Source organism: Eptatretus burgeri, chromosome 16 (assembly GCF_056783735.1).
Source record: "Eptatretus burgeri isolate ZD-2024b chromosome 16, Ebu_testis_v1, whole genome shotgun sequence".
Classification (NCBI taxonomy): domain Eukaryota; kingdom Metazoa; phylum Chordata; class Myxini; order Myxiniformes; family Myxinidae; genus Eptatretus; species Eptatretus burgeri.
Genome location: NC_140976.1, coordinates 48,703,745 through 48,726,191, shown reverse-complemented (window position 1 = coordinate 48,726,191; position 22,447 = coordinate 48,703,745). Strand labels below are relative to the sequence as shown.

General features: G+C 42.5%; 1 protein-coding gene across 7 annotated transcripts in view; it reads left to right on the top strand.

Annotated features, from left to right (window-relative positions):
* The window catches only part of HIP1 (huntingtin interacting protein 1), a 438,658-nt gene that overhangs the window by 284,328 nt on the left and 131,883 nt on the right, over positions 1-22,447 (top strand). For all 7 annotated transcript variants that reach the window (XM_085858611.1, XM_085858616.1, XM_085858610.1 and 4 more), the window contains 3 exons: positions 4,863-4,955; positions 6,075-6,173; positions 8,263-8,410. In XM_085858611.1, the coding sequence (XP_085714737.1) occupies positions 4,863-4,955; positions 6,075-6,173; positions 8,263-8,410 (340 nt within the window). The remainder of the gene's footprint in view (positions 1-4,862; positions 4,956-6,074; positions 6,174-8,262; positions 8,411-22,447) is intronic.

The following is a 22,447-nucleotide window of genomic DNA, read 5'->3' as shown; positions in this document are numbered from 1 at the left end:
GTCAAACAAGAGCAGTGTTACAGGTTATAGCTTTACTTGTCAGGAAGTCAAGAAGGATTTGTTTTGCTGCTCAAACCCTCATTTTTGTTTGGGACAATGAGCGTTACTCTTACAGACATTGCGCAGAGCTTAGAAAATTGCCTTGAAATAGTACCACGACAGCACTGCCACAAGGCATGAGTGGTTGTACGTCAAAACATGAAACAATTTCATTTCCACTGTGCTCTGGTAGTGCAAGTGTCCACAACTCTTGTGCGCCCACGAGTTACACGCAATGCGACGTTTCTTTTGCTGTAATTAACTCAAGAAGGATGACTTCCAGGTTGACCGGTTTGAAATTACTTGTGCATGATAGGGTCCAAAATGGCGTTCGGAGCGCTTGATGGGGTGGGCACGGAGAATCAACCACGCCGTTTACATCTTTGATATGAACTTTCTACAGAGTACACAGAGCCGGTTGTCCATGTGCGACCTGTGCGACAGTTAGCGGCACTTTTTGCAATTCTTGCGATGATATAATATGATGTTTCGTGCACCATGCAAGTTAATTCAACCCTGGAGCGGTCCATGTTTACCCTCATGTGAAAAACCAGCACATCTGTTTGAACGCATACTTTGCTCCGACGTTGTCTTTCAAAACGCGTTCACTTGTGCAAACATCTTTCAATCCATTTTTGCTTCTGGTCTGTTTCACGCGGTTACACATTGACAGTTTTGATAGGAACTAAAATGTTTACCCCGAATGTTCGAAGAGCTGTCCTTTGTGCCAGTGTTTTTCCAAGAGCGGTGCATCATGCATCACAAAATGGTATTTTTTGAAATCTGTTCCCTCTCCGTGTGCCCTACGTGGATGCCTTTGTGCCTATCAAAGTTTGTGATGAGAAACCGCATTGTGGAGCAAGAATTGGTCACCTGGTCCACAAACGTTCAATCTTGTGTCACAACACTACCTGCGAGTGTGTTTTGTTTGATCATGTACATTTAGTCGATAACTGAGCCCACAATTCTGGTACACTCACACAAAAAGAGGTGTTTGTATGTGTGTGTTTTGGTGATGAAGTGATATCAAAGCGTGTACGTGTGACGTGAGTGATGAATCGATGCTGACGTGTCTTTGTGAGGTTCATGAGGATATGATGCCGAAGTGTTTATGTTTGCAATTGTAGATGATTGGATACTGAAGTGTCTATGTGCGATGTTGGTGAGGAATCATTGCCAACATATCTGTTCGAGAGGTTCTCGATGAATCTATAACAAAGTGTATATCCGTTAGGTTAGCGATGAATAGTAAACCAAAGTATCTACGTCTCAGGTCAATGATGCATCGATGCCGAATTGTTTATGTGTGCAGTGAGTGATGAATTCATGCCGATGTGCCAAATGTAGTATAAAATGTAATAGCAGGACTGGAGTTGGACATGCGGTACCGATAGAACGTCTACACAACCTTTCAAAATTTGCAACTTCTGTCTGTTACCTTTATAGCCTTGAATTAAATGGCATTAAATTAGACTTTATCCACTTTTTAAGTGAAAAACAAATTATACAAATTTCAGAAAATTAATTAAAAATACACAACATATTATATAAGAGAAGGATGTGAACTAAGGTGAGGACTAACTGAATTGGAAACTGGCTTTATGATAGGAAGAAAAGAGTGGCTGTGAGTGGGAGTATGTCTTGCTGGGAGGATGTAAATTGTACATCAGGGGTCAGTACTGGGAGCATCACTATTCATTATAATGATTCATTATAATTTACTATTCATTATAATTTACATCAATTATAATTATCATTATAATTGATGTAAATAAATAATTATTTACATCAATTATTTGGATAGTGAGGTTATTAGTCAGCTTTCCAACTTTGCACGTGACGTAAAGTTTGGAGGTGAGGTCGATAGCAGAAAGGGAGGTTTATTATTTTTTTTGCATACAATGTCAAGGCTCATGAAGAAGCTCGAAATTCAGGAAATCAGAATCAAGTGCTTGTGTGTGAGGTTGGTGATTCATCTATATCATCGTGTTTGTCTGAGGTCACTGATGCATCGATAGCGAATTGTTCACCTCCGCCATCGAAGATGGACGGAGGTTACTTTTTTCACCCCTGTCTGTTGGATTCGCTATATATGAGATATCCCTTATTGTCGGGTTTTCCGGGTGTGTGTGTGTGTGTGTGTGTGTGTGTGTGTGTGTGTGTGTGTGTGTGTGTGTGTGTGTGTGTGTGTGTGTGTGTGTGTGTGTGTGTGTGTCTGCAACGCGAGGCTCCACAGCACGAACCAGCGAACCAATTTCAATGAAACTTTGCCAACAGTTGCCATATGGTCTGGGAATGTGCGCGTTTGAATTTCGTTGCCTAGCAACCAACCGTTGCTGTGCAGCGGCCGAAAAACCGCGTTCAGTATTTTCAATACTTGTCCTTCAGTTTTGAATGTGGAAAAACGAGAATTCGGAATTAAACACTTCGAGATATTTAGAAAATTTTACTCAAGCCGATTTTTGATTAAGGTTTTATTTTTCAAATGGTAGTCCTTCAAAAATAGGGTGTGTATTTACCGTCATTTTTTATGAGGGGCTTAGGAAAGTGGGCGGAGCTTAGGGAAAGTGGATGTGGTTGATGAAAAGTGGGAGTGGCGTAAAAAAGTGGGCGTGGCATAGGAAAGTGGGAGTGGCGTAGGAAAGTGGGCGTGGCTTATGAAAAATATTGTGTGGCTCAGGAGGTGTGGTCAAACAAGAGCATTGAGAGAAGTTTATCAGGTTTTCCGTGTGTGTGTGTGTGTGTGTGTGTGTGTGTGTGTGTGTGTGTGTGTGTGTGTGTGTGTGTGTGTGTGTGTGTGTGTGTGTGTGTGTGTGTGTGTGTGTGTGTGTGTGTGTGTGTCTGCAATGTGAGGCTCCACAGCACAAACCAGCCAACCGATTATTTTTCAAATGGTAGTCCTTCAAAAATAGGGTGTCGATTTACCGTCATTTTTTATGAGGAGTGCCAGTTGGCAAAATACGCAATAGGAAAAATCTTGCCAGGCAGAGGAACAATTGTATGTGAACCAATACGTATTGGCAATGAATCTTCGTCGGTGGATCGGTCAGAATGAAAGGCATAGTATCCAGCGCTTCGATCCTAGTGAATCCCTCGTCGCCTACCGGCTTGTTATCTTGCCAAAACGAAGTTTTTGCAAGATATGTTATTCAGCTTGTATGTTTTTTGTTTTTTTGTTTGTCTGTAATCACTGATAAAAAATTCTGCAGAGCACAGTTATCATTGGAAATTTTTGTAACTTCACATATCAGAGGCCTATAGAGGTCCCTTTCAGTGCACAAAATTTTGAAGGTCAAGGTCAAGGTCACTTTATCGCAAATCAGGGGAGTCGATGAAACCTTTATTTTTTGAGTAATTTTGATTGGATCGTCTTCAAACTTCATGGGAATATAGTTCATGGTCTGGCGCTCAGCTGATTAATTTTTGGTGGCGATTGGCCTTGACCCTCATATGTTTTTTGTTTTTGTTTTTTTGGTCTGTAATCACGTATAAATCACTCTGCAGAGCACAGTTATCATTGGAAATTTTTGTAACTTCGCATATCAGAGGCCTATAGAGGTCCCTTTCAGCGCATAACATTTTGAAGGTCAAGGTCAAAGGTCAAGGTCACTTTGTCGCAAATCAGGGGAGTCGACGAAACCCTTATTTTTTGAGTAATTTTGATAGGATCGTCTTCAAACTTCACGGGAATATAGTCCATGGTCTGGCGCTCAGCTGATTAATTTATGGTGGCGATTGGCCTTGACCTTCATGGTTAGCGCCTCAGGTCAAACATATTTGACCCCAAGGTCAAATTTTCAAGTTTTAGGAACCATATCGTGTGGTACCTCAAATTGAACACCTCGATGAGTGCTTTCAAGATATGTCAAGCTTGAGACATTATGACGTCATTTGGTGACGTTATGAGGCAAAAGCATATTTTTCATGGTTACTCTGCCTACGAGAGATTCCGATGAGAATCGTTCTGCAGATATTCCTCAAGGATTCGCTCCTGGTGGATAGCAGCTCTGTTCACCTCAGTGTGACCTTAAAGAAGTCACACGTGGTCACCTTTTGGCAAGATACGGGTCACCCTGCGGGTGACATTGGTTTATTTGTTTGTTTGTTTGTTTGTTTGTGAACAGTATTACGGAAAAACTCCTTGACGGATTTTGACGAAACTTAATGGGGGGATTAGGTATGGTCCAAGGATCATGCCATTCGATTTTGGTCTTAGTCCAAAGTCCAATATGGCCGCTATGACGGCCATTTTGAAAAAAATATTTGAATTTGTTTTTGCATTTCTTCATGCTTTAAGTGATTTCCAACCCCAAAAAAATTAATTTGTTGGAGAAAAAAAATTTTTGCAACTTTTTTTCAAAAAAAATTCGATTTTATTTGAAAAATATTTGAATTTTTTTTTTTGCATTTTACATGTTTTAAGTGATTTCCAACCCCAAAAATATTGTTAGAGAAAAAAACACAAATTTTGCAACTTTTTTTTCAAAAAAATTTCGATTTTTTTTTTTTTTGGGGCATTTCTCCATGCACGTCGATCTAGTTTAGTTTATTCAATCGTGGTTCAGTAGAGTCTGATCCGTTTTGACCTACAATGAATAGGATATCAGGTTCACTTAAGTAACCCAGCAGTATTGGCGGCGGAGGTTTTGCACTCTACCGAGTGCTCCCCCTCTAATTTAGGTTTGTGATGAATCGATGCACAAGTGTTTATTTGTGAGTTTTGTGATGACTCGAGACTAAAGTGTTCATGTGTGAGTTTCCTGATGATTTGATGCCGGTGTTTATTTGCTGGGTTGGTGATGAATCGATACCAATGTGAACAGGTGACACACAATGCAGAGAAGACCCGTTTTGAGCTGGAAACCTGCCAAGCAGAGATCGTTGCTCTCAGAGCCGCACAAAAACGTCAAAATCAGGTGAGAAGTTTGTCTTCCTGCCACGTAGGGTTTTCGACTCGTCCTTGTAGCCACAAACATGAGGTTGCTATCACGCTTCGATTAGACGTCACTCAGGGTTACACTATTTATTTTGTCGACGTATGGTGGCATTTCTTCCTGAAAATGACCATTAGGTTGCTAATTTAAATTAACTTCCTAATTGTTTTGCTTTCAAGGTTACTTATTTTCCCTCCGGCTTCTTTCACTTTACTAAAGTGCCAAAATTCACAGAAGTACTTGCGAACGCAACCCCTCAACTCCATCAGAGAGAGAGAGAGAGAGAGAGAGAGAGAGAGAGAGAGAGAGAGAGAGAGAGAGAGAGAGAGAGAGAGAGAGAGAGAGAGAGAGAGAGAGAATTGCTCTAAGTTACAAAAATATGATATTCTATGCAGGAACAGGTGTTGACTTGGGGCTAGGTAGGTAAGGATCCCTTTTGTTTACCTCTGAGGGACCAGATTGGTTGATGACGATTCTCTGAGACGCTCGGTGTCGATGCATCGTGGATTCTTTGGAATAATTACATTTCTCAACAACATATGCATTGACAGACAAATCAGATTTGGTGTCTCGATGGAAAGTGTGATTCGACTGTTGAATAAAAGATAACTTCGTGCACTCATCTCGCCTTTCTTTCATGACGACGTTTTTGACTATCTCGTTTGCTCGGAAACTTAGCCATCGGGTGAAATTTTCTGCCTCATTACATTTGCATCACATCAGAATCGCATTTCCCTCTGTCTCACGACAGCGTCTGCAGACGTTTTACGGGCACGATACAGTGACGGGCCAAACTCCTCTCATTATATGGAGTTGAAAACAGTTTGGCTTTGTTTTTGCCCATATTTATTGTCCCGACGGAGTGGATGAATTAACGGTAAATTAAAAATCCAATGTGAACCACTTGAGATTTCATCACGTCTCACTTTCTTACTCGAATACATTAGAATATGCAGTTGAATCCAGAATCGGAAAGCCGATCGGAAGCGGGCATATTGCCGTGATGTGACTGTCATGCCATCTCATTATGTAATAGATCAGGAACTATAGAAGGTATCTCTTTTTCCTTTTTCTTTGTCTTTCCTATCACTTCACAACCAGGTGGAAGATGAACTTCGAGAATGCCGTGAAAAAGTTGAGAGAGCAGTTGAGAGCAAATCTAAAGTTATCATCTCGCTGGAAACTCGACTTCAGGAAAAGGTCACTTTGGGAATCACATTTGCTTCCTCTTCACATCCCGTCATTTGATATCATCTGTGCTTCGTTACTTTTTTTTTTCTTCTTCTTCACTGTCTGTTGTGGTTTTATTCATCTGTTTTACACTATTACATTCCATCGAAAGCCACACTCAAGGTGGACGGAGGTTATGTTTTCACCCCTGTTGCCTGTGTTTGTCTGTCTGTCTGTCTGTGAGAAGGACATCTCAAAAGTTGTGGACGGATTTGGATGAAACTTGGTGGACAGGTTGGGTGTGTGACAAGAATTAATTGGTTCAATCTTGATGAAGATTCGGAAACGGATCCAGAGAAGTGAAATTTTTAATTTTTCAACTCATTGTTCACCATTGAGGTATAAGGGCTAAAACCGATATACAGCACAATATCTCCTAACTTGGTGGATGAGTTTGTTAGGTGACCGGAACAAGCTGATTATATTTTGGGTATGGTCCGGATGCAGATTCAGCCTATCAGTGGGAAATATAACGTAAACTGATCTGCGTGGCAGAGGAAAGCACTTTACCGAGTGTCGCTCGAGTTTTTCTTTCTTTATTGCTTCCCGCCATGTTTTTAAAATTGCAGCATCACTTTTGTGACAAAGATGAGTGCATTGATATTAGCATAACGTATCAGCACCTTTGACTCAACCCCCCCCCTCCCCTCCTCGTCCTCCCTCCGAAGATACGAGTCTGGTCACACAGACTTTGCTTCTTTTTTTTTTTCTCGGTCACATAGTATAGACTTGGTGGAAATTTTCAACCAGCTACAGAGGGTTTCTGTCACATCTTTTTGGCACCAAAAGACTTTCGCATGAGCAGTGATGTTATTTGTGATGTGGAGCTAAAAATATAACCTTATGTAGCATATCACCCCCAACCCATTCCATCGAGAAGCTTCTTCATTGTCAACACAACCGTAGTTCAATGCAAACCCATTTCCTTTAGTTTTATTCAAAACTCTATCATTCTTCACCTAGCTGTCTGTTTTGTCTTTTGCTTTGAACAATAATATTGTGCTGTTGTTATTTGGACCTTTTTGATGTTGCTTAATGGCCACTTAGATACGTCTGAGATTAGTGGATGACCCGGTAGTCATCAGAGGTTGATCGCGATGCTCAACCAGCAGTTGGCAGTGAGTGACTGCGGCGGATCCAGATCGTCATTTGTCGCGCCACTTGTCTTGAAAGATTTTATCCATTTTGTGTGACGGAATCCATTGTTGCTCACGGTGCAACTCTTTCATCGAGTTCATTATTAATGTTGATCATCGTTTGCCTCTACTATTTCCACGAGCCCATCATATGACAACAGCAAGTCACCTGACATGTATTTTGATATAATGAAAAAATAGTCTTTGTTTAGTGTTTTGCCCACTTGTGTATCATGTTACGGATGTGCATTTTCATTGACTGCAAACCTTACGGTGCAATGATTCATTACGCAATGTTAAGTGGATGGTTCACTGCCCGAACGAGAACAGCACTCGGTAGAGCGCATACCTCCACCAGGCTGAAGAGTTTACGTTTTATATCCCACCGATAGGTCGGATCTGGATCCAGACGTGAACCGAAATCGAATCAATTCGTCCTCCCCACACACCAAACCCGTCCACCAAGTTTCGTCCAAGATCGTGCAAAACTTTTTGAGATATCCTGCTCACAGACAAACAGACAGACAGGGGTAAAAACATATCCATTGCCCACCTTCGTTAGTGGAGGTAATTACAAATCTCTTCTTCTATTCCACAAGTTGCACCTTCTTGGAAGCTCAACTGAAAATGTAACATTTATTCATTCTCAAGTCCTATAATAGATCTCATCGTGGAAGCATTTTCCACAATTGAAAAAGGAAACCACCGAACTATTTAGCTGTTGGCTCAATGAAATGGATTTTTCTTTGATGTGTTGATATATTTATTGATATCCCTCATCAAACCTTCATACGTAAATGAATGTTTGTGTACACTTGGATTATGATGCCTGTGAGGTGAACTCACCATGGCAACTCACAGAAAGTAAAGTACCTTTTGTTCCATTACTCGGCACACTTCCTAATTCGTTCTTTCTTTTCCAGGAGAAAAGCCTTTCGGGCCTCGAGGAATCCATACATTCTGAGCGGGCGTCATCGCTCGCCGCAGCTTGTGCACGAGCTGAGTCTGCTGTGCGTGCTGGCCTTATACGATTTCAAGAGCCTTGTGGCCTTTCCATCAAAAGCACACCAGGTTCTCTACCTTTACAAAAGATCTTTTTTTCTCTCCAAAAGGGGGAGGAGCTAAAAATGTTTGGGAGGGTTTGGTATTGTGCGGGCTTTGAGGGTGAAGAGACGATGTGGTGGTGTAAAGACTGAGAGGTTCAGTGTGGTGTGGTGTGCTATATCAGTCGTGATGGGAGAATGAGGTGGTGGAAGGTCTGTGAGGGTAGGGTTGAGGGTTTGAAGTGCTGTGGGGGAGGATGGAGAGGCTGCACGGCTGTGAGGTTTGGGAATGAGGAGTAAATGTCACTTCCCAATATTTATTTTGCCTCTTCAGGCAATTTCAATCTCATGGAAATGTTGTTCCCTCTAAAGTGTACAAAGTACACTAAAGTAAAGTGTTGTTCACACTTGTCCCACTTTCCATCTCGCACATCCTGCTTCTCTACTGAATCTCCAACAAATGTGCATGTGATAACGATCACTACAGTTTTTCTCTGAAGCTACCTCTGCCACCAAAAGTGGATGGATGTTATGTTTTCACCCCTCTCTGTTTTTCTGTGAGTAGGATATCTCAAAATGTTATAGACATATTCAGACAAAATTTGGTGGGCAGGTTTGGCTGTGTGTCAAGGAATAAATGGTTAGGTTTTGGTGAATATCCGCATCCGGATCTGAGAATTTTATTTTATTTTTTAAGTGACTTCACCTTTGTGCCTGGAGTTGGCTTAATTGTTAGGGTGGTGAGCTTTGGATCCTAGGGTCCTGAGTTCAAATCGTGCTCAGTTGAATTAATACCAGGTGGGGTTGACTCGACCTGCCATCCATCCGAGGTCGGCAAAAGTGAGTGCTAGCTTGCTGGTATACTGTGTCGGAGTGGCGACCCGTACAGGATTGCGCCCGAGAGCCAATGAGACTGCTTAAGCCGCACCAACTCTCTGCACAGAGTACGGTCCCAATCTCTTCTTTCACCATTGAGAGATGGGGCCAAAAATGACATAGAGCAAGATATTTCAAAAAAGTTGTGGATGAGTTGGTTCGGTGACGAGAACAAGCCGATTTGATTTTGGTTCAGGTCGGGATTCAGATCCGACCTATCAGCGGGACACAAAATATTCACTGTTCAAGCTGGCGGAGGTATGCGCTCTACCGAGTGCCATTCTACTTTTCTATGCTATCCTGCCAAGATAATGAAAACCCTCTGTTGACCATGTCAATTTGAGCTTAACATCTTCAACCGCTGAATAAATAGAAAAGTTAATAAGTAAGCCAACAATGTACAAATGAAATCATCTACTGTTGATCAAGATGGATCCAAAAAGAAACTTCTCATCGGATTCTTTACTCTTTCGCCAACAAGTTTCATTTTATCCACTGTACAGCCTGTGTTAGAATCTCGACCTAGCTGTAAACAGCCACCCTGGTGTTTCACAGGAGCGGTGATTCATCAACGTTTGTGCCACTTGTCCCTCGGGTTTGCATTAAAGTCGGTGTCCCATCTGCCAGCATTAGTCAGTGGACGTTAAAGATCCCGTGGTGTTCTTTGTGCAGAGTAGGCAAGCTATCACTGGCATCCTGAACAAATTACAAATTCCTGTCACCATCAGTCAAAATCAAGTCTGGCCAGTGTCTTGTGGAAAGCCTTGGACTAAAATCGTTCCCTGGTTGACCTAGAAAGTTGGTGGGATTAGTTAGAGTCGTTAAAGAAGTAGCGGAAGGAGAAGGACTCGTCCAAATTCGGTCTGACACGTGCACAATATCGGCACAAATCTCAGCAAATATCACGATTCTCTGAACTTTCCTCCTTTGATTCTTGGGATCCCGCTGTTCCTTTGTCAAGTTGGTCTCTGGTGGATGTTTCTTCTCTGCACTTTCCCTCACCAGTGATATTTCGATGTTCCTTGCCTCATTGTTCATTGAGGAAAGTGACCAGCTTTACACAAAGCCACGTAAAGAGCAGCTCGTCACATTGACGGCCTGAACTCTCGCCCCCTCACCCAATATTTTCATCAAAATATATTCATGATTAACTTTTTATTCTTCTCCTCTTCTTCTTCTTCTTCTTCTTTCATATGCAGCATATGGATGTGGGTGGCATAATTTTCTGTGCACGAGGCTCTGTCACTGATGCAGTGCCCTCCTGGAGGTTAGAGCAGGATGATTTGGGATTTGGTCAGGGTGCCGGTCAGGGCCGGATTCATGCAAGGGCAACCAGGGCACTTGCCACCACCCAAGGGCTCATCTAGGATTATTGATTGTTGTTGTGAATTATCATTTATTAACCGTATATTTTAACGAGTGAAGCAAATTTGCAACAAAAATTGCAAATTAATTGGGTATTTGACAAGTCGAGTTGGAAATTGTTTCACTAATACAGTCCGCATTCACGTGTTTAAGGGATTTTTACTTTCTGCATTGGTGGAATCTGACACCAGGAACTTATAAAGTAATGCTTCTCGTTTCGTTACTTATAGTTCCATTAGTCAAATTAAAACAAATATCGCTTGGAAGTTGTAACCGCACTGCAATATCTTTTTGACAAGCCCATTACACGCTTTGCCAATCTTCATTTGTGTCTGGAATCCATTGGTGGCGATAAAAGGCCACAAAAACACTCCTGAAATTATGTATTTTATCCAATAGTTTAACTCATGGATCATGCAGTGTTCTTGAAATTCTTCAAGAGGGAACTCTTGAAATAGAAAATTGAATAGGCGTGCCACAGAATAAGATATAAGAGCTTCGGGTGCCTTCAGTGAATAGGCTTGAAAAGCACTGCTTTGCTTCATCGCTCACAGCAGAAAGGGTCACCATCACCCATGTGTGCCCCAGGGCCTCCACCATCATAAATCCGGTGTTGGTGCCGGTGATGGCTCACCTCCTCCTCGCTAAAGAGACAGTGAGATCTTGAACGTCCACCAACTCGTGCTGGAAGACGGGACGCTCAAATGAATGTCCGTCCGAGGGATGGCACACACATTGATGTGTATCATGTACCTTACAAGTCCATGAAACACCAGGGTGACATTTTATCGCTGGGAAGGGATTCAAACCCAGGCACGACAGCTTAGAGGCAAGTGTGCGTACTTCTTGACCGGCTTGCCAGTCCCCATGATGAACTGAAGAAATGTGACGCGTTCGAGTGAAGACAAATCATTTGTATTTCTTCCTCCTATGGTAAACAAGCTATGCCTTAACACAATTAGTCTTTCATTTTGATTGCGGGTTTGACTTGGTTTTTGCTTTGCGTAAACTGTGGAAAATGTCGTTTCATGATTATTCATCAAGGGATCCTCTTGTGCCCGCTCATCATTCTGCTCATCCCGAGTGTGATGCTTTTTTTGATATATATCTATAAAGTTACATATTTAACTCTCAGCGATAGGCAGAGATTGAAAACACATGAGGTGCCCACTTTAGGCATGACATTATTATACATTTTACTTTTTCCATTCTTTGAGTGACGTTCTAAAGGAGCGTGTACCACTCCTTATGCTTCACTCACATTTGGCTCGGCGGCCGGAAGGTCGAAAAAAATCTACGGCCACTACAATTATAGGGCGGCCGCAGTATTTCCACGGTCACACAATGTAGCAGTCACATATGTTTTTATTTTTCGGGTATTTAGAAATTTAGCCGCACAGGGTATTTAGAAATTGTGGAGACCGAAAACGTGGGGGTGCCATACGGTCTTTGATTTGATGTCGCACGGTGACCTTAGGGCGTCCCTGCGGCGGCCATAGAATTTTCAAGGCAGACGCAAAGTAGCCTCAAGGTGCCTGCAAGGCGACCGCAGGGGGGCCGTAAGGCGACCGTGGAAATAGTGCGGCCGCCATAATTTTTTGAGGGTTGGCAAAATTCATTTTTCATTGATAAGAGCCTACAAAAAACGCATGAATAACGCAAGCCCACCGTACGCCCTACGTACGGTCGACGTGGAACACATCTACGTCATGGCTACGGCTTGTCGATTTGCTACGGGAAACCTAGAAATGAAAAAAGTTATAACTCCGCGTTTTAATTCCACGGAGACCCCTACGGCCTGCAAAAGACAGCCATACAGCATAGGGCCACCCTGAGGCCACCTCAGAAACTCTGCGGCCGCTGCACGTTTCTGTCAATTCAGGGGGGGGGGGGTATGGCTGCCGTATCCGAGCCGTAGAGCAAATCTGACTCATGGTTTTGCAACATAGCGTAGCCTTTTTGATTTCATCATCCTTGAACTTGTCCTGCAGCTTGTGCTGCAAATGATGCTGCAGTCATTCGGATTCAAGGAATCTCTGAGTCTGCCTCTCTTTGCTGTGTCCGTCGTATCCGGCGTTGACAGTCGTCTTCTTCCCTCGTGTGACCGGACGTGAGCACCTGCTTTACCTGCAGCTGCAGTCAAGCCAAATGAGGGAAAGCGATAGCGCAACACACGGATAGTCAGTCTCTCATCGAGTTCATTGGTCAACGCATGTACCTTTTGGCGTATCAACCCCCGATGGTGTTGTGCATTAAAGGCCTTGTAGAAGTTACTTGAAGTACAAACTGCTTTGTGCCTTCAAGAAGAAAGTCCCATGTGGTGTAATACTGATGAGGATATCATCTCTTTTGTATATTGCATGACTTGGTGATCTGTCTCAGCATGGCTCAGACATAAGAAGACTACAAGTGAAAGAAAACTCACCAGCAAACATTCCCCTACATTTTGTCGTCCTGGTTACCTCCGCCACCGAAGGTGGACAGAGGTTATGTTTTTTTTTACCCCTGTCTGTTTGTTTGTGAGCAGGAAAATTCTCAAAAAGTTGTGAATGGATTCGGACGAAATTTGTGGACAGGTTTGGTGTGTGACGAGGATTAATTGATTCGATTTTGGTGAAGATCCGGCTCCGGATACGAGGATTTTGTTTTTTAATTTTTTAAGTGATTCTTCATGATTGAGAGATGGGTCCAAAAAGGATATATAGCATGATGTTGCGAAACGTTGAGGACGGATTATGATAAAACTTGGTGAATGACTTGGGTAATTGATGAGAACAAGCAGATTAAATTTGGGTTGAGGTCTGGATCCAGATGCGGCCTATCAGTGGGATACTAAACGTAACCTGTTCAGCTGGGCGGAGGTATGAGCTATACCGAGTGCTGTTCTAGTTGATTAATGTTATGAAAGCTGTAGCCATAGTGGCTGAGCTTTCCTCTCTAATGACACTTCTGCTCAAGCATTCACCAAAATTGTTGACTCTGTGTGCTACCTGGAGTTTGGTGACAGTCGCTGGCAATCCAGTCACCAAAGTGCAATGCCCTTCTGGTGTAGTAAATACGAGGTTGTGTTTTATCTTTGTTGTTTTCATTATGTGATTGTCACGAAAAGAAATAGAATTGTAACTCACACTATGGTTTAAGCTTTTTATAGTTACATATCGGTGTCAACCACACACATTCTCCATCTTGGGTTAATCTCCAATCAATATTATCCCATATTTGGGGCTATCACAACACTTCAATAATTGGTTGCACTTCTGAAGAAGGCCGTTCACATGAAACATGCAAACGACATGGTCAGTTGGTTTGTGGTACAGAAGTTGCTTCCCTGACAGCAACCACACTCGAAGATAGCGAGCGGTGTAACCTTGGGTGAAGGAACCTCCAAAAAGACCAGACCACTTACTACCTCGAGTCCAGGTAGGAATTTGGAATTTGTTCAGGGTTCCAGGGAAAACTCACTGACTCTTGAGGAAGGACACCCTGAAATCTTTCACATCCTGGATGACCATTGCTGACAGATGGGACGCCCAGCTTTACATCCGTCCGATTGACGACATGCATCGATGAAACACAAGAATGATAGTTTATACCTGGGCTGAGATTTATACCCAGGCAAAACAGCTCAGTGGTGAATATGTGAACCCTCTTCGCTATTCTGCCAGCGCTCACTTCATCCAATACCACTGTTACTTCAGGACACCAATTTTCATTGAGCTGGACTGAACGAAAAATTTCACAATAGTTTTCAAAATGGGTGTCAGTTTAATTTAAAATAAATCACTCGGCATCCTGTTCCGTATGGACCACTCTGCACTTTAATATTGAAAAAATATTTATTTCTGCACTGTTGCGCCCTCAAAGTGCTTGTATTGCACAACTTGTCTCCATCAGCAAGATGGAAACCCAGGTCATGCTCCAAAGCTGCCATTCAAATTCGTGCACTCATTCGCTCGCCAGCACAGAAAAAAAGTCACTGACGCTACGCTTTTCTGACAAATAGAACAGAGTTATGAGTAATCTCCATGAAATGATGCAAAGTGGATGACAAGTATCCTGAGAGAATCGTTGCGAGATGGATTCCGTACGAAAGCTACCAATAGCATTTCAAGCTGTTTCCTTGAAAACGAAGTTGCACAAAATTGGTTGGGTGGAAGGGTTAGCATTTCGGCAGCCGAGTGCCTTGCATGTACTTGGCACATTTGTGCCATTCATTGATCAGTCATGACTAATGCAAAATTATTGGCTTTTTTGAGACAAGCTATCTGTCTTCAAATTGTTTGCGCCTGTACAGTCCGTTGGTTGGTTTGATTTGCTGGATATGTCCGATCTATGAATCCTTACTTCACTGTGTTGTTCTTGGTGGTTGAGGCCACGGTTGAACAGAGTGTTCGGGTGGGATAAGTTGTGAAGACTTCAAGGCTGTAATATATCCTGGTCAGGTTGCCACTCGGTATAGTAGAAGCGCACAGTCAATTCCGGTCTAACAGCATGGAAATTGAACCCACGCTGATGAAGATGATGCAACCACGGCTCTACCCACCCCACCCGCAAAGTGCTAACTATGCCATTCAACAGCTACATATAGTAAAAGCTGAGTTTATAATTCCTGGTCCATGTGTTGCCTGATTCTCCCCCCCCCTCCCCTCAACCCCTCCACCATACCATAGTAAACCAGAAGAGGAGGATCTCCTCCTCCATTATAACACATTCATCGCCACCAAATACACTACGAGTCAAAATGGGCATTTGCTCAAACTTGAAAGAGATAAACCATGTCTTGTTCTGTGTCCGTTGATTAATTGTGAATAAATATCTTCTGAAATTACAAAATCATTTTTTCCTCTGCCACCGAAGGTGAATGAGGTTATGTTTTCACCCCTTTCTGTCTGTCTGTTGTGTGGACAGGATCTCTCAAAAAGCTGTGCATGGATCCGGATTAAATTTTGTGGACAGGATGTGTGTGCGACAAGAACAAACTGATTAGATTTTGGTGAAGATCTGGATTCGGACCCGACCACTAGAATTTTTTCAGTGATTCTTCACCATTGAGAGGTAGAGCCAAAAATTATATATAGCACGATATCTCAAAAAGTTGCAGACAGATTCGGATGAATCTTGGTGGACACGTTGGGTGTGCGACAAGGAAGAAATGATTCAATTTTTGGTGAAGATCCGAATCCGGATCTGGACACGAGAATTATTTAATTTTAAAAGTGATTCTTTACCAATGAGAGATAGGGCCAAAAACGATGTAGTAATGTATAGCATGAAATTTCAAAAATGTATCGGGCCTGATATGTTGTCGTGGTCAGGAATTATGCGCTCAACCGAGTATCCTTCTTGTTTGTTTTTGTGATCCTGAAAGTAGCTGTTGCCAACAGATTATTGGCCATGTTTGTTGGATGTTACAAAGCAGTGCAGGTTCTAAAAGGTTTTGTGCTCCTTCTTTACATTATGGAGAAATGGGGAATTCCTTCACGTGTGGCAGTCACAATTAATGGCTGTTTACAACTTTTCTTTTTTGCCAACCTACCAACATTTCCAATTTTACCAAAATATATGACATGTTCTACTTTCACCTCGGATTCTCAGCAGCTCCTCTTGGCAGACATTAAGCTTCTGGCTGTAATTTGTCTGTGACTTCTCTGAGTGGAGACCCCTTAGTTGTAATCTACATTTGCGGATTTCAGAAGAAGGAACTTATTCCTCCTCAGACTCAAAGCATCCACCTCCATTTCGGTGCCAACTATGCCATCGACAGCTACATATAGTAAAAGCTGAGTTTATAATTCCTGGTGCATATGTTGCCTGATCCAACCCCCACCCCCACTCCCACACCCCCCCCCCCTGCACCATACTTTATGTGGTCATACTATATTTTGCTTTATCTGGTCATACATCCAATATCACCATACTATATTTTAAGGTATAGCTTCACGTTTTATGGACCAAGTTGGTTCATAAAATGTTCTTCCTTTCCGAACATCCCTGATGCCTCATGTGCAGAACATGTTTTGTAGTATAGTGGATGGTCTCCTTATCCTCTCTGCTCCAGTTGACCTCTTTCCATTTGGCTGGAGCTCATTTAAGCTCCCTCTATAGGATAGGGGAAGGCTTATTGTTATTGTCGGGTTTGTTTCTACAATTGGCGCTCCCAGTTTTTAATGGTACCACAGAGCTTTGAAGACCGTGTGAGTACTAAACCACCATTTAGGAAAAAAAATTAAATTCTTCCTGCACTCCTAGTTTCTGAAATTTCTGAGCTGTATCTCAGAGCCGGCTCGCACTTTCGGAAGGAAATTTTGCAGCAATAATGGGAATAAAAAATATGTGGGGTTGACCTAATTTTATGACCTTGACCTAATTATAGACATTTTAACATTTTTCACCACAACCCAACTCTGGTTGGTCCCATTGGAACTAAATTTACTTGGCGAGAGAGCCTTGAGCAAGGTGCATTTATGCTTAATTTACATCATACCCCTCTGAGCTGATCGTCAAAGTCAAATGGCAGTCTGAAAAAACAAAATGTGCTTTTTGTAATCACTCAATTTTGCCAATGCGGGATCTCAAAGACCACTTCGCCTTCCGAGATATTCTTGTAGAATAATAGTGGAACTGCATTGAAGTTGCACCCCTGATATTTGATTTGTCTCCTTGAGCTACTTTTCCCGGATTGTGACCGAATTAACGAAAACAACTTTTTCATCACAACTGGAATAATTTTCCTCCGATTTTCATGATGTTGAGTTTTCTGGATATGTTGTAAATGGGGACACATTTTATTAATATACACTCTATCCCTAAATGTTCAAAGTCAAGGTCATATGGTAGTCTGAAAAACATATAACCATCGTTGGATCATGGGCCATGGGTTAGTGGTGGGTAATCACCAAGGGGAAAGCCTTCACCAGTCGAGGTTTACCCTTGGCGGTCGCTTTGTGATTTCAGATGTGTATCTCTTGTTTGTTTTGTGGGCAAGTTGTTTACATTTTGTGTAGCTTGTGTAGATTTTATTGGTTGCTTTAGGCAGCCTTCTTTGGCTGGAAGAGCAGGGGGATTAATTATATATAGGTCCTAAGCACCTGGGGATAATTGATTAGGTGAGAGCTGATTGGTTGTCCCTCCAGTTATGGGTGAGAGACTTGATTGAGTCATGTTAATTGCTAGTGACAATGCACATGGTACATGCTTGAGAGACTCAGGGGTATGTGTCTCTGTCTACATCGCTGATGACTCACCAATAAGTGAGGGAACCAGTTTGGCATCTCGGGGGGGCGGGGGGTAGCATTGGGATTCTCATGTACTGTATGTGCTACTTGTGAATATCTTCAGCTGTAGAGATACCCGAATAAAATTTGAAACGACAAAGGGCTTACCTTACCAGTGTAGCTTTGTTTCTTTAGTCAGCTTTCTTTGGCTAAAAGATCATGGGGAATAATGAAATACACTCGTATTCATATTCTGGTGCACTGCCTCAAGGCAGGTTCAGTTCTGCCAAAGCAGTTTCCTGGCAAGGGTAGGGTGGTTTTCCATTTCTTTCTCAGCAGTAGTTAGAGCAGGAATTTGTTCATGATGCTGGCATTAACACTCGCCAACTCTTTGCGAAGGACACCTTGGAGATCTTTAACATCCACAAACGAATGCCGGCAGACGGGATGCCCGTTTATGTCCATCCGAGGTACGGCACACACATTGATGAATCACCCTGCAGGTGAAACACCGGGATGACAGTTTATAGCTGGGTCGGGAGTGGGTCAAACATCCAGGTTAGACAGCTTAGAGGAGGGTGTGCATACCTTTAGGTGTGTGTTTAAAGCATGAGTCACATTTGCTCTTGGGCTAGGATACGGCGGCCATACACCCCCCCCCCCCTTGAATTGACAGAAACGTGCGGCAGCCGCAGAGTTTCTGAGGTGGCCTCAGGGTGGCCCTACGCCGTATGGCTATCTTTTACAGGCCGTAGGGGTCTCCGTGGAATTAAAGCGCGGAGTTATAACTTTTTTCATTTCTCGGTTGGCCGTAGCAATTCGACAAGCCGTAGCCATGACGTAGATGTGTTCCTGTTCGACCGTATATAGGGCGTATAGTGGGCTTGCGTTATTCGTGCATTTTCCGTAGGCTCTTATCAATGAAAAATGAATTTTGCCAACCCCCAAAAAATTACGGTGGCCGCACTATTTCCACGTTCGCCTTAGGGCCCCCCTGCGGTCTCCTTGCGGGCACCTTGCGTCTGCCTTGAAAATTCTATGGCCGCCGCAGGGACGCCCTAAGGTCACCGTGCGACATCAAATCAAAGACCGTACGGCACCCCCACTTTTTCGGTCTCCACAATTTATAAATACCCCATGCGGCTCCCCGAAAAATAAAAACATATGTGACTGCTACATTGTGTGACCGTGGAAATACTGCGACCGCCCTATAATTGCTAGTGGCCGTAGATTTTGGAGACCCCACGGCCGCCGAGCCAAATGTGACAAGCATAAGTGAAGGTTAGTTTAACTCCAACCCACATTAATATCATGATGCACTAAAACTGGTGATACACAACTGTGTTATTCCCATCATTCATTATTTCCATGTGCAAAATGTTTCTGGCCAACCGAAGGATTTTTCGTTCTAAAATTATTTCATAACCCGTTCAGTAATTGTAGCTCTTTGTGAATTATTTTGAAATCATTTGATTTTACTGGTGACCATTAAATTATTTCTCATCTCATTTTCTTTTTAATCTCGATTTTCTCTGCTCATCTTATCTGAACTTTTTATCCCCATGCTTGTAAAAAAAAAAAAAAAACTCAGGGGAGGGATATTGGACTGTCTGTTTTTTATTTTTTATTTTTTTTTTGGGGGGTGGGGTCACTTTATCTCCTCCGAAGCAGTTTAAACATTTTTTTAATGAAATTTTGTATATGCAGTCAACACTGAAGTACACATTAAATATGTAACGATATTTTGGATTTGACCAAAATTACATTATTATTCAAGCTATTATGTGAAAAGAATAAGCTTGCTGATGGCTTTGTGGTTATGGTGGCTGGCTTTGGGCCTTAGGGTCCTGAGTTTCAGCTCTGTTGGCTGCTGAATCAACACCCGGTGAGGTTGACTCAGCCTGTCATCCTTCTGAGATCAGGGAAATGATGCCAGCATACTGGTGGAGGAGCACAGCATCAGTGACACAGCTGCACTTCTATGAAATAATGGATACCCAGCAGCCAAGCTGCCAGACACAAGAACAGAACAGATTAAAAGAGTGATGTAGATTGAATGTATTGACAGTACAAAGTCAAATTATAAATATTGATGTTATTATCTATCACAATAAGAAAAATGCCCAAAAAAATTTGTATACATTGTCGAGGCTCGTATGAGAGCTAACACAATGCACAGCAACGGGGTGGGGGGTGCATGAGACAAGAGGGGTGGGAGAGGGAAGGACAAAACTGGAGAACAGAGACATTAGCAGATCTGTGGAAGGGAGAGGGATGGGGGCGGGGAACACGGTATATACAAGATGGACATTGTTGGGACTTTCAGGAAGGAAAGCAGGGAATTTTAAGGAGGTGGGTTTGGGGTGGATTAACGGGGATAGAAAAGATCGAGGTTTTCGATGGGGGATGATTCGAGATGGTGGTGAAGAGCTGTTTTGAAGACCTGGAGGGAAGAGTGGGATTGAAGAGAGTGTGCAAGTTTGTTCCAAAGGTGGGAAAAAAAGAGTAATGAAAGAGTGAAGGTGAGCAGTGATTCGTCATTTTGGTAGTTTTACCAGAAGGGGGATACTGGCAAACATTGATAGCCCTGCAGAAATATGGAGGAGGGGAGCACATCGCAGACAGAGCAGGGGGGGGCGAGACAGGAGAGGAGACGGTAGAAGACAGAAAGATTACCGACCTGCCTGCGGTGAGAGAGTAAGAGACCCAAAGAATCAGCCTCATCGTGGGAGATCCCAATGATCCGAAATGCCTTGGTTTCCACAGCATTAAGCTGAGAAAGGTGAAAGGCAGGAGCACCAGCCCAGAGGGGAGAGTAGTACTCCATCAGGCTGCGGACGAAAGCTTTAGATGTGGTCAGAGCTCAGGCGGGCCGAGGAAGGACTTTGCATGATGGAGGATTCCCAGTCGGCGACTGGCTTTGCTGGCCAGGTTGGATGTGGCTTTTCCAGGAAAGATTATGGCAGATAGTGAGACCCAGAATCTTGAATGAAAGGACTTTTTCCAAAGTATTGTTGAGAAAGTAGATGGGAGGGTGGGGGGTGGGGTCGAAACGGTCCTTTCGGAGAGACAGTGAGAGTGTGATATTTGTCAGGATTGAAAGACATGTTCCACATGTCGGAAAAAATTCTGGTGTCTGAGGGGGTGTGTTGCGTTGGTTCTTATGTGTGTACTTTGTGTGAACATCTTTATAGTTGCTTCGGAACTATGGGGAAGGGTTTGAAACAGCATAGCACTTACCTTGTGAAAGTCTTTTTGGGTTGCTTCATGCAGCTTATTCAGCAAGAGGACTGTGGGAGGGGTCAATCACTCACATAATCCAAGCCACCTCGGTGTAGTCTATTCGGTGAGAGCTGATTGGCTATTCCCTCCATTCACAGGTGAGAGATATATGAAAATATATATATATATATATATATATATATATATATATATATATATATATATATATATATATATATATATATATATATATATATATATATAGGTATACAGCCATGCGCCACTTAATGACGGGGTTACGTTCTGAGAAACGCGTTGTTAAGCGACGTCGTCGTTGTGTGAACATCTTTTTTTTTTTCATTTTCGTTTTCGAACATCGTACTTACACAAACCTAGACCCCTTGGCTATGTGGTATAGCCTATTGCTCCTCGGATACAAACCTGTACAGCATGTTACTGTACTGAATACTGTCGGCAATTGTAACACACATCCAAGAGACAGAAGACACGTGAGATTTACCTTTGTGCAGTTAATGACGGCCATCAGTGTTGTTAGCAGCAGCTTCCAACCTCCTCTCGCATCCATTACAGAAAGGTGAATAATTAGCGTTTGGATTTTATAAATCCGTAATCATTGCATCGATATTATAATTTACAAATGAATAAACTAGCACCTGTCCATTGTGATATATTTTCGGAACAGTGAGATTGTTTTAACAACATAAAAAGCTTCACTAAAAACAAACTTGTGTTTTAATTGATGAACAACAACGTTTGATTCGTGGAATTCTTCAATTCAAAGGTAATGTACTTGCTCGAAGGTAAACGTGCAAACATTGGTTCAGTTTGAAAGCCGATGTCCTTGAATCCCGATTTAGCACGATCCTGCTTTTTTAGCGATGACATTTTATGGACCTCAACGATTGCATTATAACAGGGCCACACTGTCCTTTATTATCATTATGAGGTATTATGTACTGTACAGTGTACCTGATTGTATGAGTTATTTTTATACGAGGCAACATCACTCAGCGATAGGAATTTTTCAGCAACATGTTTTTTCATTTTTATCTTGCCAAAACGAAGTTTTTGCAAGATATGTTCGTCAGCTTGTATGTTTTTTTTTTTGTCTGTAATCACGTATAAAAAATTCTGCAGAGCACAGTTATCATTGGAAATTTTTGTAACCGCATATCAGAGGCCTATAGAGGTCCCTTTCAGCGCATAAAATTTTGAAGGTCAAAGGTCAAGGTCACTGTCGCAAATCAGGGGAGTCGAAGAAACCCTTATTTTTTGAGTAATTTTGATCGGATTGTCTTCAAACTTCATGGGAATATAGTCCATGGTCTGGCGCTCAGCTGATTAATTTATGGTGGCGATTGGCCTTG